Below are 15,980 nucleotides of genomic sequence, written 5' to 3'. Positions count from 1 at the left end.
GGTCAGGTCGGGCTCGATTTGAAGTTGCTCCTGTTCCAAGATCTCAGTTGGGACTTGGACACATCTCTTCAGTTTGGAGACATGGAAAACATCATGAATGGTCGAGAGCTGCTTGGGTAGTTGGATCCGGTAAGCAACGGGTCCGCAAATTCCCACAATCTCATAAGGGCCAATGTAACGGGGAGCCAATTTTCCTATTACTCCAAACCGTTGCACTCCTTTGGTCAGGGAGACTCGAAGATATACATGATCACCAATGTCAAACTACATGGGTCTCCTCCTCTTGTCGGAGTAACTCTTCTGTCGAGATTGGGCCACCTTGAGATTTGCTTGAATTATCTTAACTTGCTCTTCGGCTTCTACTACTAGCTCAGGACCATAGGTTTGTATTTCTCCAACTTGTGACCAATTCAATGGTGTCCGACATCTCCGACCATATAAGGCTTCAAACGGTGCCATCTTCAAGCTAGTCTGGTAGCTATTGTTATAGGAGAACTCTACCAATGGTAAGCACTTATCCCAATTCTTGTCATAGTGGATGACACAAGCTCGTAGCATGTCTTCAAGGATCTGATTTACTCTTTCGGTCTGACCATCGGTTTGGGGATGATAGGTCGAGCTACGGATGAGCTTGGTGCCAAGAGATGCTTGTAGCTGTTCCCAAAAACGTGCTACAAACTGAACACCTCAATCAAATATGATCGTCCTTGGCACACCATGTAGAGAAACAATGCGGTCAAGATACAGCTCTGCATACTTCTTGGGCGTGTAGGTGGTGTGGACAGGCAGAAAGTGTGCAAACTTGGTGAGGTGGTCTATGATAACCCAAATGGAGTCATGTCACTGAGATGTAGGGGGCAGTCCAACAATGAAATCCATGATGATGTCTTCCCATTTCCAGGATGGGATAGGTAGCGGTTGCAGGGTACCTGCTACCTTCAAATGGCTAGCCTTGACACATTGGCAGGTGTCACATTCCGAGACATAGCGTGCAATTTCTAGCTTCATTCCACTCCACCAGAAAGTTTGACGGAGATCATGATACATTTTATTGCTGCCAGGGTGGATCGAGAACTTGGAGAGATGGGCTTCATCTAGGAGTTGCTTTTTAAGAGTGGGGTCGAATGGGACAACAAGTCGGTTCTATAGGGATACAAGGTAGGCTACACTAGCGCAAATCAACATTTCTACCGCGTAAAACCAGGAAGAGCTGCCGTATAAGGATCACGGGATTACCACTCGACGCACTACTGGTGCGGAAGATGTAGATATGCGCCGAGGCAGTGAAGACGATCACGTAGTCGTACGTAGTCGATCAACGTAGTCGTACGTAGTCGATCACGTCAACGTCCAGGAGCTCCTCAGCAGCTCGTCCACGTGCAGCAAGATCGCCCTCGTGCCGCGGCTCATCGTCGGCTCGTCGTGGCTCATCGGCGGCTCGTCCAAGTGCTGCAGGCGCAACACCTCCAAGGTATCCACACGTGCAGGGAGGAAGTGTCGCAAGCCGGACTGCTAGATCCGTGAGTTGCAATAGGCGAGGGCGTGGGAGGCGCGGCAGATGTGTTTCGCCAAAAGGTGTAAACCCTAGGGCGCCCCCACCCCTCTATTTATAGAGGTTCCTGACGGGCCTCTGGGTCCGAGGCCCATTAGTACTTCTAAACCTAATCCAACTCGGATCAGATCCGAATTGGGCTTCCAGCCCCTTAAGTGTGTGACCCTATGGGTTCGAATACGTATAGACATGGCCCGAGTACTCCTACTCGGCCCAATAGTCGGTAGCAGCCTCTAGCAAGACATGCCAACTCCTATACGCACACGAAGATCATATCAGACGAACCATCACAACATAATATACATGCTATTCCCTTTGCCTCACGATATTTGGTCTAGCTTCAAGCCGACTGCTCTTTCTCGATCCTGTGATTCGGAATCCCTTTGTAGGTTAACTCTTAACCGTACGTAGCATGGCCATGCATTTTCGGATCCGATCACTCGAGGGGCCCAGAGATATCTCTCTCAATCAGAGAGGGGCAAATCCCATCTTGAAAATCTTTATTGACCTAGTCTTATAGCATGCTTCTTGACAAACCTGAAAGCTACCTTTGTAACTACCCTGTTACGGTGTAGTGTTTGATAGCCCCTAAGTAGGTCGATCCACATCTAGAATACATGCGACAATCTCAGGTCTAAGGACAAAGCGTATATGTTGTTTAAAGAGAGAACTACTTCTCATGTTGGGTCAGTCCTAGCACATGTCTCCACATGTGTCCACACTATTAGTTCAACATCTCCATGTCCATGACTTGTGAAACATAGTCATCAACTAATACATGTGCTAGTCTAATATTCATGTGTGTCCTCGCATGAACTCCGACTAGGGACAACTTTAGAATAACCATACAAGTAAAGAGTTTCACATACAATTCACATAATTGCAAATCAATTCAAGTAGCCTTTAATGGATATTCAATGAACACAATATACAAATCATGGATACAAATGGAATATCATCATCTCTATGATTGCCTCTAGGGAATACCTCCAACAGGTTCCCATAGTACACTCTCCTATTCTCATCCTATCGGAAATGCTTATACCCTTCATCCTTCCATGAAATCTTCCTTTTAATTCGCTTTATTTCCTCGTCCTCCAACTGTGCCATCCCAATTCAGTCCTCCAAAGCAGACTCAAGGGAAATATGACTGAGGGTTCCATAGGAAATAATCTCCAAACTAAGTTTTCCCATCTCATGACATAGGGTCTCTGTGAAGTTGGTTGCCGACAAGCAATTGCAATGGGCCTTGCGGCTGAGAGCGTCTGCTACCACGTTGGCCTTGCCGGGGTGATAATGTACTTCCAAATCATAATCCTTAATCAACTCCAACCATCTTCTTTGGCGCATGTTGAGGTCGGCTTGAGTGAAGATGTACTTGAGGCTCTTGCTATCAGTGTAGATGTTGAAGTGGATGCCCATTAGATAGTGTCTCCATATTTTTAGGGCATGAATCACTGCTGCTAGCTCAAGATCATGGGTCGGGTAGTTTAGCTCATGAGGTCGCAACGCCCGTGAGGCATAGGCAATGACTCGGTTGTCTTGCATAAGAACACACCCAAGTCCAGTGCTAGAGGCATCACAGTATACGTCAAACGGCCTAGAAGGGTCGGGTTGAGCTAAAACGGGGGCAGAAGTCAACAATTGTTTCAAGGTGTGGAAGGCTTCTTCACATTTGTTGCTCCACACAAACTTGACTTCCTTCTTCAGCAGCTCAGTCATTGGCTTAGCTATCTTGGAGAAATCTGGGATGAAACACTGATAATAGCCTGCTAGTCCAAGAAAACTTTGGATCTGGTGAACTGAAGTGGGTGGCTTCCAGTCCATGACCTCCTGTACCTTGCTAGGGTCCACTGCTATGCCGTTCCGAGAGATTGTGTGTCCCAAGATCTTGACACTCTCCAACAAGAATTCACACTTCCAAGCCGCTCTGCCCGACCCCGGCGGCGCCGTCCCTGATGCCGCCGCCGGGGCAGGTGCTATCACCCCAGAAGCCACCAGCCTCGTTGACGACTCCGGCACATGCGTCGCCATATCTGTCGAAGTCGCCGCAGCCGTCGTCGACGCTGACGCCCATCCTGCTCCATCCGCGTCCGCCACCGTCTCCGTCGTAGCTACCGGAGTGAGTGTTCCCGTCCCCGCTGCCACCGCAGCCTTCATCGCGGCCGCTAGGGCAGGCATCCTTGCCTCCGTCGCGGCCGCCGGGGCAGGTGTCCCCACCCCCGCCGCCGCTGGCGTCTCCATTGCGGCCGCTGGGGGCGGGTGTCCCCGCCTCCGCCACCGTCGTTGTCCCCATCGCGGCCGCGGGGGCAGACTTTCCCTCTTCCACCGCTGCCGCCATCTCCGCCATCGCCACCGGAGCCGCAAGCTCCTCCTCCGCCTCGTCGTCGAGGTGTATCACCTCGCCGGTCGGGGGGACCCCAGGGGCAACACCTTGTCCCGCAGGGTCAGCCGCGGAGGCAGAAGGTGGAGCAGGGGCCGGACCTTGCCCCATGCTCAGCTGCGGCACCCCTCCTCCGGTTGCCGTCGCAGAGGCCGCCTCCGCAGTAGGCTCCGCAGTCTCCCCGGCGACACCGCCGCTCGCCGCCGGCGGGGTCGCGGCTCGCCCCGCGGAGACGGATGACACCCGTAGCGCCTTCTTCAGTGCCAACGGCGGGTCAAAGTCCCGAGGGGCGGCACTGTGAAACAAAAACAACATCATCAAAGATGGCTCGTTGCCGGGAAAAGAACAAGGTGCGCGAGGAATTTCCACGTACACTCCCTCAGCGCGAGGACGACGGGCATGTTTCGCCTCCGAGCTCGACGCCGACCCCGGGGCCTCTAGCAGCGGCCGCTTGCCGCTACTCCTCTGCTCGCGTGACGCAGGCAGAGGGTCGGGTGTCGGTTCCGTCGACTCCCGAGGCGCGCCCCGCGCCGACTCCTGGGGCGCGGCCCTAGAGCCCTATGGCGTCAGGCCCTGGGCAGGCGGTCCGCTTGGCTTGTCCCCCGTGGCCGGTTGGGGGTGCTGCTCTTGGATGATGAGCACGCTTGGTCGGGGAGCCAGAATGTACTCCTCCTCCTCCTCCTCCTCCTCCTCGTCTTCCTCCTCTTCATCCTCATCGTCGTCATCGTGGTCGTTCGACACGACCTTGCCCCGTCGCCACCATTGGAGCTCCTTGGTGGCCTTCTTCTTCTTCCTTGCCGTCTCTTTGTCCTTATGCCTCTTCTGCTCCTCGGCGAGGAGGCGGTTCTGCTGCTGCCGCTCTATATCCTCTGGCACCGGCAGGCGTGAGTCCATGACCTAGGTCATGTGGCCCTGCAGACACAAAGGCTCCGTGTCAGAGCGACGAACCAAGAAATGCAGAAGGGAAGAACGAGAGCACGAAGTCCTCACCAGCTCGACGAAATTCTTGCCCGGGCGCGTAGAAGGGTGACCGGGCACCAGGTAATCGGCGCCCTTATTGTCCATGGCCTCCCGAACTCGCTGTCGGATCTCGGTGTCGGCAAGCACGCCCATCACAAGGATGGTGCCCTCAGTCGGCGCGCCAGGAACCATCTCAGCGAGCGAACGAACCCGGAGCATCAGCAGCGCCACCCTCCGAGCGTGGTACGCCCCAATAACTCCGGCCCCGGTTAGGCCTTTCTCCTTTAGGTGCTCGATGGCCTAAAGCAGACCAGCGATCTGCTTCTTCTCCTTCTCCACCGGACCGTATGACCACAGCTCTTGCGCCACCTCGATGATGCGGCCGGTGAACGCCGGCAAGAGGGAATTAGAGTAGTTCTTCACATAGAACCACTGCAGATGCCACCCCTTGTGGGACACCGCGGTCTTCATCACCATATATTCCTTAGCGCGGTTCTGGCGGAGATGGATGGCGACGCACCCAATCGGCACCGGGGTCGTCCGCTGCTGGCTTCCCTTCCTCTCGGTCCTCTGGTATAGGCTGACCACGAAAAAGTACTTCCAGAGTGAGAAGTTGGGCTCGATGCCCAGGAACCCCTCGCACAGCGTGACGAACGCCACGATGTGTTGAATCCTGTTGGGATTAAGGTGCTGTAGCTCGAGCCCGTAGTGATGCAGCAGCTCGCGGAAGAAGCGGCTCGGCAGGGTCACGAACCCCCTCTCGTGGAAGTGGGCGAACGAGACGACGTAGCCGGTGGGCAGACTTGGCACCTCTTCCCTCTCGGGGAACTGCCATTTGTCCCTCTCGGTCCTCTCGCAGAGGAGGCCTTTCCTCATGAGGCCGTTGGCGCACGAGGTACCAAAGCTTGAGCGCGTCCAGGACTCCATCGCGAAGGGGAGAAAGGTTCGACGGCAGAGGGCGAGGAAAGCCGCTGCGCTAGGTGGAGGAAGGCGAACGGCGCGCAAGAAGGCAAAGGACGCGCGAGAAGGCAAAAAGGTTTGAGAACAGGTGTGGGCGGAACCAGCAAGGCAGACCCCCCGTCTTATATGGGGACACGTGGGAAGCGAAACAGGTGGCCCCGTCGCAGTTAATGCAACGCCAGGTACGCCCCGTCACGCCCGCCTTTTTGGGAATTCGTGAGCACGACCTGCTGCAGGAAAACATCCCCTCCTTCCTCGTTTCATGGGCCAACACCTTCCGCCACTTCGCCTCCTGGAGAACGCATGCGCACAACCTCCTCCACGTCCGGGCCAAGGCCCACCAATGTCACACCCTGAAATTTCCGAATTTCAGGATGTGAATAAAAAGAATAAATAAACAATAATTTTCTCATAATTTAAAATTTTTCCAACATTTATTTTTCTTTACAGGAAACTTAGTATAGGAAAAATAATTGTTTGCTTTTATTAATTAAATATTGTCGTTCTATGTCTGTGCATTCATGTCGCTGCATCTTGGTGTTTCTTGAGTGCAAAAGTTTGAATATGCGTTTAGACGTTGCCCAGACCCTCGCGGGAATTTTCCATCTTTTTCTGAAATTTATTCTCCTTTTCCTAGAGATAAATCCAATTTTTGGAAGGCTTTAGAATCCTTTTCACAAGCTCCAAGTATTTTATTTGGATTCTTTATGTCCCAATCCATCTCTGAGATTTATCTCAGATTTTTTGGAATTTTCTAGGTATTTTTCTCGCTTTAGAAAACGAGTCCAGCTATTTCTGGAATTGTTTTCGCGCAGATAAATAAAATCAGAAATTCCGAAAATAAAAAGTCAACTCGAAAATATCTTTTTCCGAGTGTGGCCTATATATATATCACCGCGTTCGTCTCGACGCGAGGATTTCAGATCTACAAACCTTTTCACGAGTTACCTCTCCTAACTTCGTAGATCTGAAGTCAAAGTTCGGTCTTCGTCAAACTCCGGCGAGCTTTTCCGGCGAAACCGTGGACTTCCGGCGAAAACCGACACCACCATGGAGTTCCTCTCTTCGAGCTCTACGCCGTGGTGTGGTGGATTGCATGAATCCGATGTCGGCTCCGTCGTCTTCCCCAACTCCGGCGAGCTTTTCCACCGCCATTGTTCATCTCTGGCCGAAAGTGAGCACACCACCTTGTTCGTCTCGTCGATATCGTTCCATTTTGCCGTTCATGCGCGAGATCGGACTTCGTTTCCGACGATCCCCTCATTCTCTCTCTTTTCCTTGTTTCTGCAACAGTAACACAACCGTAACAGACTGCCTGTTTGTTTCTGCTCGCAGGCACCCTGTCCGTCGCGTGGCTCCTGGCCGAGCTGCCGCCTGCACCTCATGGCCACATCACCGCTGGGGCCAGCAGCCACCGCCGCCGTCAGGCTTGGCCGCCGGTTGGAGGTCCTGGCTCGGTCACAGGATTAACCGGATGGGAGGATGAAGAAGACAAGGCAGTTTTGCAAATAGATCCCGGAAGCAATAGGTAATTAGTTATCTTCTTCTTTGTGTCTTGGCAAACTAGCAGATAACCCCCTGGATCTATTAGTTTCCCTAGATCCAGTCCAGCCCCTGCGGTTTTGCAAATCTAACCCCGTCCTTTAACCTTTTCGCGAGCACTATTCCTTGTGTCTTGCCAATCTTCTCAGCTAACCCTCCAAGTCTACGGTTAATTATGTTTAGACCCCTACAACCTTGTTTAACCCATAGATTCTACGTTTTAATTCCGTTTTTGTCCGTTCAAGTTGCGTTAGATTAATAATGATGTAAATTACACATTAGTGGTAATGTTTTCCTTCACACATGTTTTTGAAAATAAAATTTATATTAAAATTGATTAATGCCTGACAAACGAGTTCTTCTCTAAATAAAATCTATTTAGTGTTAAACATCATTTTCCATAATAATTGTTAATTTGATTAATACCTACTTCATACCCTCCTCTAAATAAAAGCCAATTAGGTTATATATCGGTTTTTCATAAACTAAAGTTAATTGGATTAATGCCTATCTAAATAATTCCTCCAAGTAAAAGCCACTAAGAGTTATACCTCGGCGTTTCATAAATTAAATTCAATTTGATTAATGTTTATTCAATTTATTTTCTAAATAAAATCTGTATAGGTTATATCTCGAGTTTTCATAATTAAATATTAATTTGGCTAATATAAATATAAATGTGTTTTTAATTTAATCTACTTAGTTGAACTCGAGATGTAAAGCTATACGCTTAGATGTCTACATGTATCTTATTTTTAAATTAAATGTTTAATTTGCATAAATTGTACTCAAATATTTATAAATAAAATTGGACTAAGCTTTACACCGTCTTTTCTTATGAAAATATAAATATGACTTGATTAATTCTAACTAAGGATATTTCTGTGAAATATCTTTACATTGCTTTTCTCAACTAAAATAAATAAAGCTTGTAGCTCTTATCTTTCTTTTATAATTCAAATCTTTCGATAGTTTTTTTTTGTCAACCATAGTTCCGTTTTAAGCGTTTCCTGCGTTCGCGTAATCATAGAAGTGAGCCCTATCTTTTAGTACGCTCTTTTAAAGCTTTTCTATTGATTTGGTGTATTGTTCTTAGTTGTACTTGTTGTTCGCTTGTATGTTTGTACCGGTGTTTGCTTCGAGTAGAAGGATCGCCGTTCGGAAGCTCTGAAGAGTACGAGTTTCAAGTGAGCAAGAGCCGAAGAGAAGTAAGAGTAACTTTTCGTTGGAGAAAGGCAAGTGTGTCCTTGTGCTTTTGTCCCAATAATTTTGTTTAATCACTATTGCATATGCTTGCATTAAATTTGATGGGTCCTATTAAGGTTTGCCTAGTTTTTATGATTATTCCTTGCCAACCTGGGTTTACCTTTCTGTTGGGTAGCTATGCTTAGCTGCTATACTTGGGTTATGGTGGTTCTAATGAACAACATGGTGAACTTATTCTATTTATGATATACCTTTTGTTAATACAAGATTACCATATTTAATTGGAACATGGAGCGACCACCTAGGAAAATAGTGCTACCACAAGACTAAATGGCTCTGGTCTTGGCTGAATAATTAGAAACTCTAGTTTGGGGTAACTTTACCGAAAGGGCAAGAGGGGAGGCGTTGATGGGGTATAGCACTCGCTCTCTTGGGATGTGGGCTTGGCTAAGACACTATACCCTCTAGGGGACTGCTATGTTTCGCTTCGACCTGAAACCTTAGCGGGTTACCACATTGCTAGCGAATCTTTGTAAAGGCCTCGTAGCGTCCCTATGCAATCACACCTCGGAAGTGTGGTATTGTGCCTGATCAGCACAAGCGTGGTTGGGTCTAAAGTTCTTTTGAACTTTTACGCGACTTGTGGGTAAAGATGTGCAACCTCTGCAGAGTGTAAAACTGATCGATCAGCCGTGCTCACGGTTAAGAGCGGCCTGGACCCTCACATGATTAATACACTTGAAGATGGATTTAAATTGTGGTTTATGCTATGGTTATGGTTGTGCCATATGCTTATGGCTTATGGTTATGTTTCTGCCATGTGCTTATGGCTTATGTTTATGTTTATATTAATTGTGGGTTGGTATATACTTATACCTTAGTAATCAGGTGCTAATAAAATTTGACCAACTAAAAATGCTTAATGCAGTCAACCAGTCAGCCTTTCCTTGTTTAACCTTGCATTCATATTCTCCTCACACTTGCTGAGTACGACAAGTGCTCACCCTTGCTATAAACAACGTTCCTCAGAAGAAGAAGCTGCTATGAAGTTGTTGTGAAGATGGTGCTGAGTTCTAGGCGTACGCAACCCCCAGTCGATTGCCTGTGAAGTTTGGAGCCTCCGTTTCCATAATTAAGCTGTATATGTCTGATGGTTTGTAAGTCTTTATTTGTATCTTTTTACGTGATACTGTTGCTGTTATTCACTTATGATGTCACTATATGTATGAAACTTGATCCTGGCATACATATAGAAAGCACTTGGTTTTGTCCTTAAAACCTGGTGTGACAGAAGTGGTATCAGAGCCGTATCGACTGTAGGACGTAAGCCTAGATAGCAATGGTCACTTCCTAAGGTCTGTTTTATAAACAATTCCTGCCTTATCCTTGACCTTTCTGAAAAATATTCTCACTCCTTGATCATTTTCTTTTCTCAATCCTCTTTGATAACTTGAGCTCTTTTCATTTGCACTTCTTGTCTTGCAAATGTTAGACCCTCAATCATTGTCTATTTATTTCCTCTCTCCTTGATCACTGCTTGATCTTGATCATGCATCTCCTTCTTGATGAATGATCTTACCTGTTTGATGCAATACACCTCCTTGATTTCTTAGTGATATTACTACTCTCTAATCCCCTGTTCATTTATCTCATTCATGTTTTCCTTACTTACTTATCCTTGTAAACCTATCTCTTCCTTAACTTTATTTTCAGTATATCCATCTTCCCCATTGTACCTCTCGTTTCTTTTCAAATAAATGCTACCTTGGAATCTTTCCCTTGACTTTTGATTCCAAAGTGTCTCGTTTTATTTAAAAAAAATATTTAGATGATCCATACCGTGTATCCTAAAACCTATCCAAGTCATCTAAAGAATAGGCTACCAACTCACCACCAAAGAAGTCAAGCAACAACAGGAGAACTATGCCACCCTCACCGCAACTACGATCGAGAAGCAAAATTCTACATTGCACAAGCTGAAGGATGCCTACATCAAGCACGTTGAAGCCTTACCAAACAACCCCTGCTTAGGAGTACCCCTTGCAGCCTTAACAACAACGTTTAGCATCGTTTCTTGACTCTGTGTTGACTGGTGGAATTCTATGTTTGCATGATGATGCTTGTCTTTATGAAATTGTCTGATTTGTTTCTTTGTAATGATTGTTGGTGTATTGTGGGTCTTCTACCTACAATAACATCAGTTGCCTAGATGGGTTCTTCTTTTGAATCTCCCATATCCTTGCCATATATTCCTTTCTACCTGAGCTATTGGAGGACGTCAGAAAAGAGAGAACTAAAGTCAATAATAACGTCAACAAGCAGGAGTTAACATCACCACCACCGTCTCGCTAGAAGCAAGTTGAAGAATATAAGGCTTTACTCTGATCTCCATCTTACTCTAATGATGATTACAAGGACCAAAGAAGATGAAGAAAGCAGGGAGATTCTACTCTCGATAAGCAAAGATGGAAGGCTATCCACTCTACCATAAGGAACTTGTTGTCTCCCACCTCTTTGTTTTCTTTTCTCTCTTCGAATCTGCTTGTACCTCCCACATCCTTGTTATTTTTTCTTTCTATCTCCCAATTCTGATGGACATAAAGAAGAGAGTGAAGGCAACACCAATGCCAACAAGCGGAGGCTATCGCCACCATCACCGTCGAAATAGAAGCAAGCCGAAGAAAAGAAGGCCCTAGCCTAGATTTCTTGCCACCTCGCTACTTTCTATCCTTCCTTCTACCTTACTCGGATGATGACCCAAGAAAAGACGAAGATATCATGAAGTGCTCTACCTTGTTCTGCAATTTTATTCATTTCCTATTTTCTACTGATCCTATCTTTATCACGCAACCAAATGGCGAGTCCCAATGAAAATCATGAAGATAGAGCCAATGAAGGAGATCTTAATATTCCACCTGTAGCCGCATCATTCGAACGCAAGATGTTAGAGTATATGGTAACACAAATGCAGAACTTACAAGCAATGTCTCAAACCATGGTCCATATCCATCAATACATCACAGGGCAAGCATCACTCCCTTGGAACCACAACCCTATCACCAGTAATGACCATCAGGTTCCGTCTGTTCCACCACCATTCGACAACAAGAAGCTATTAGCCATGCAGGCTCAAGCCTTACAAGGAAGGATACAGACTGACACATCATTCCCTCATAACATGGAGATGACCAAGGCTAGAATTCCCACTGGACCAGTGAAGAGGAAAGTTGCTGAAGCCTGGAACTGTCAAAGGAACAAGAGAAGCCATGGAACGTCGGAGCTAGAAATGGAGACACAATATGAAGATGTTAGGATTCCAGGAACATGCCAATGTTGTGAACACCATCATCTTCCATGTCTCCAGAAAGAAGATAGCCTAATGACAGCTAAAGCCAGACAGCATCATCATTTAGATATCAATAAGAAGAGGAAGTTGTATGCCCAAGGGCCATCCCTAGAGGAAGTTACTCAAGATGAAGATAGTACTCAGACTATGAACCTTGAGGGTTGGAGTATCTCTTCCAAAGAATTTCAGCCTTGGAGGAGTAGGCGAGCCAAGAAGCCAAATAGTAAAGCAAGTCAAGAGAAGATGAAGTTACCACAACCATTGGCAGATAACAAGACTCAGCCTAGTTCCCACCAACCACAGCCTAAAGTTGTTCACCATCCACATGGCAACCCCATCAATAAGAATCTTGATGCACTAGTTAATCCACCGAGAGTTACTAGGGAGCAGAAAGAAAAACAAGATGGATGTGTAAAAGTATTATGCTTCAGATGCGGTGAAGAAGGCCATTATGCCAATAACTGTCCAATAAAGCATAAGTCGACCAAGTCCGCTGGAGCCAAATTGTATTGCCTCCAGTGTGGAGAAAATGGGTATTTTGATTAGTTGGTGTGCAAAAGAGAAAGATGATCAGCTCCAGGGCCAAGGATCCAATAGCCCTGCCTTCAACCCGACAACATCAGTTGGCCTCTTTGTCAGGATAAATGATCAGGGCGCCTCAGTCAGGAAAGAATGCCATCAATTTCCAATGCCCAATTCCCATACCACATCCAGTTGCCAAAGTACCAAAGTAAGAAAAACATGTTTCTACCGCAAAGAAGAGGGACATTTCATCAGTCAATGCCCCAAGAAGCATTTGGACCAGATGGAAAAGAAGCCTCAAGGATGTGTATGAAGACTTGATGGGTGACAGTCGAGCCAGAGGGAAGCAATTCAGCTCTATTCAAATCACTTTACCAAGAAATGAAGAAAATTCTTCAAAGATGGGCCAAAGAAGCAGAGGGAAGGAAAGGATACTTAAAAGAGGAATTAGACTAAGTATCCCTGAAGTGTTTTATGTGATGTAGTGAAGCATAAAGAAGCATGATTGAGAAGCTTACGTAAGGATGAACGATCTAGGAAGAAGCTAATAAGTGTTGGATGCTACCCACCTAAACCTTTGTCTCTTGCTAACCTTTGCGAATCTCGGGACGAGATTCTTGTTAAGGGGGTAGTGTTGTCACACCCTGAAATTTCCGAATTTCAGGATGTGAATAAAAAGAATAAATAAACAATAATTTTCTCATAATTTTAAAATTTTCCCAACATTTATTTTTCTTTACAGGAAATTTAGGCGAAGAAGGAATGACGACGAGCGGGAGCATCGGCCCAAAGATGCTCCACAACTTCGTCTGTCAGGAGTGCCGTGAAGACGCCGTGTACCTCATGTGTGAATAATGTGGAACAACGTTGTGCTGCCACTGGCACCGGGTTGCGGCGAATTCCCCTGTGATGGAGGCGGCTGTGCTTCCCTAATAGCTGGGGAGAAGATACGCTGTTTTGCAGCGAGGACTGCAGGCTACGCCATGAGCTTGCTGCGTTCGAACGGAGAATAGTTGACTAATTCAGTCTTTGTATATCGATATGCAGCTATGAATTATCGTTATCTTTTGCGTTTGTTTTGCAACTTCTTATTTTTTATCATTTGTAGGATTATGATGTGTACGATTATCTTTATGTGCGAGGACTACTCTCTCTAGATAAGACATGCTTTCTCCAACCTACATTCATGAATAATAACTGCACAAATATAGATAAAATTATAGATAGGTTTGTTCAAACCAAACATGAGTGCAAATTGTAGATAGGTTTGTTGAAACCAAACGTGAGTGCAAAAAACTATGAAATCAAAAGGACAGGTGCAACCCACTACATCCCGCCAAGGTTGTGCCTCAAATTTTTAGTACTAGTGCAATGTTTCCCTCCTACGTTTTTCCAAATCCTCAAATATCTCAACCTCCTCCCCACTTGCCCCCAAAACAGCGGCTCCATCCATGGCAACTCCTACTGCAAAAAACTATGAAATCAACAGGATAGGTGGGACCTACTACATCCAGCCAAGGTTGTGCCTTAAATTTTTAGTACTAGTGCAATGTTTCCCTCCTACGTTTTCCAAAATCCTCAAATATCTCAACCTCCTCCGTACTTGCCCCCAAAATGGCAGCTCCATCCATGGCGACTTCTTCTCCTTCCATGGTGACTCCTTCTCCTTACATGGCCGGCGATGGAGAATATTCTCGAGGGGACGACGGTTCCTCTCTACCCAAGAGACTCCATCCATGGCCGCTCCTCCTCCTTCCATGGCCGGCGATGAAGAACGGAGCACATGACCACGTACGGCAGCTGCGTCAGGGGGGTGACGGTTCCTCTCTGCCCTAGCGACTCCATCCATGGAGACTCCTTCTCCTTCCATGACTGGCGATGCAGAACGGAGCACACGACCTAGTACGGTCGTAATCGAGGAGGAGGCCGAGATTGAAGACTGACGTTACAGGTTCGCATCCACCTTTAACGTCTCATAGGGTTAGGGCAGAAAATATCTAAAGAATTAATGCGTACAATCGATTTGATGCTGCCTCATTGGCGCATGCTTTTATAAATCTCAGAGCTGATTAGGACTGATTAATTTTTCGCATAGCACTAGTAGTATTGCATCTTCATTCATTGATGCGGGGTTTTGATATCTATGTGCACATACAGATCATGCGAGTTGACAGGTGAGTGGGAGGTAACGGTAGATTGCTTCAGGGAAAATGGACAATTAGTGTGCCGGGTTAGGGCTAAATTTGACAGGAAACAAGTAGACTTTGTCTGGTTGTTGAGTTTGAAAGAAGAACTTGGATTTTGTCTGCAAGACTACTACTACTACAAGAAGAAAATAGGAAATGCTAGTGCATTTGTCCTGCCAATTGATTCCACCAAAGATGTAGAGTGCTTGCTTGAGAACATGAAATCATCTGAAGAAAGGAAACTAAGGTTGATAATATCAAAACAAGAAGTGGTTGAAGCTACCAACATTACACCCCTGAAACGAATAAGGGCAAATGAGTCTGATGATGTTAGTGATGCTCATGAAGATTCTAGTAATGATCGTGACATTGATGAATACAAATATTGGCTTGATGCCCAAGACCCAGGATGTGGTATGTATGTTGTTTGTACTACACTATGCACATGTGTCTATAACTGTACAATGTACTCAAATAATTGTATGTGTTGGTAACTTCAGGTCTATACGATGAATACAGGGATGATACAGTAAAAGCATACTCTAAATGGTTAAGGCACAAAGGCCTTCTGAGAGATATTTGTAAATCCTTTTGCCTCTGAACTAATTCTTATTTTTGATGAAAATTGTCCAATCCATTAAGTGCACCTGTTTTTCATTTGTTCACTGGCTTATAATAGAGGTCAAGCAAAGCCTACAGAAGTACGTGACGAAAGCAATGGTAGTAGCGACACGCCACCACAAGAATGGCCACCTCATGCTAGGAAACCAAAGCAGACAAAAGGTTAGTAAATGCTTCACACCTTGTGCAGTTTTTTATGCTCTTATTGTGCACGACTTAATGTATATATGTTTCTATTTTTGGATTGTAAGTAGGTGGCAAGAACGTTGGCTGAGGATGCTTGAAAGGGCTAGCTGCGGTGGCCAAGAGATCAAAGAGTGGCTTCGAGAATAAACTGAAAATCAAATTTTCCGAAAAAGTGGGTGATCCCTGTGGAGATAATAGACGTACCTTTGTGGATGAGGTTGTTCTGTATACAAAGCAGACTAATTGGAGTTAGAAATTGGAAAGATGTGTGTTCATCTGTCAAGGAGGATATCGCAAAATCTGTAATGGTATGTCAATGGCCACCTCATGCTGCATTATAATGTTTTATATATACTAGTCATGTTGGGATACGAGGTAGGCTACACTAGCGCAATTCAAAAAAATTCTACCGCGTATAACCAGGAAGAACTGCTGTATAAGGATCACGGGATTACCACTCGACGCACTACTGGTGCGGAAGATGTAGATATGCGTCGATGCAGTGAAGACGATCAC

General features: G+C 46.2%; 1 protein-coding gene and 1 long non-coding RNA gene across 2 annotated transcripts; both read left to right on the top strand.

Moving 5' to 3' along the window:
- The first annotated feature begins 6,738 nt into the window (after positions 1–6,738).
- On the top strand, positions 6,739–8,651 carry LOC105914479. The gene is made up of 3 exons (XM_022827276.1): positions 6,739–7,029; positions 7,191–7,383; positions 8,544–8,651. Exons 1-3 carry the CDS (start codon positions 6,906–6,908, stop codon positions 8,566–8,568), a joined length of 342 nt encoding a protein of 113 aa, XP_022683011.1. The 5' UTR covers positions 6,739–6,905; the 3' UTR covers positions 8,569–8,651.
- Positions 8,652–13,217: 4,566 nt separating this feature from the next.
- LOC105914486 lies at positions 13,218–15,780 on the top strand. The gene is made up of 4 exons (XR_001164092.2): positions 13,218–15,071; positions 15,158–15,238; positions 15,337–15,440; positions 15,533–15,780. It is a non-coding gene; the product is annotated as an uncharacterized LOC105914486 (long non-coding RNA).
- Positions 15,781–15,980: the final 200 nt, after the last annotated feature.

The sequence above is a fragment of the Setaria italica genome, chromosome V (genome assembly GCF_000263155.2).
Source record: "Setaria italica strain Yugu1 chromosome V, Setaria_italica_v2.0, whole genome shotgun sequence".
NCBI classification, from domain to species: Eukaryota; Viridiplantae; Streptophyta; class Magnoliopsida; order Poales; family Poaceae; genus Setaria; species Setaria italica.
The sequence above is the reverse complement of the archived record's forward strand: the minus strand, read 5'-3'. Positions and strand labels throughout refer to the sequence as shown.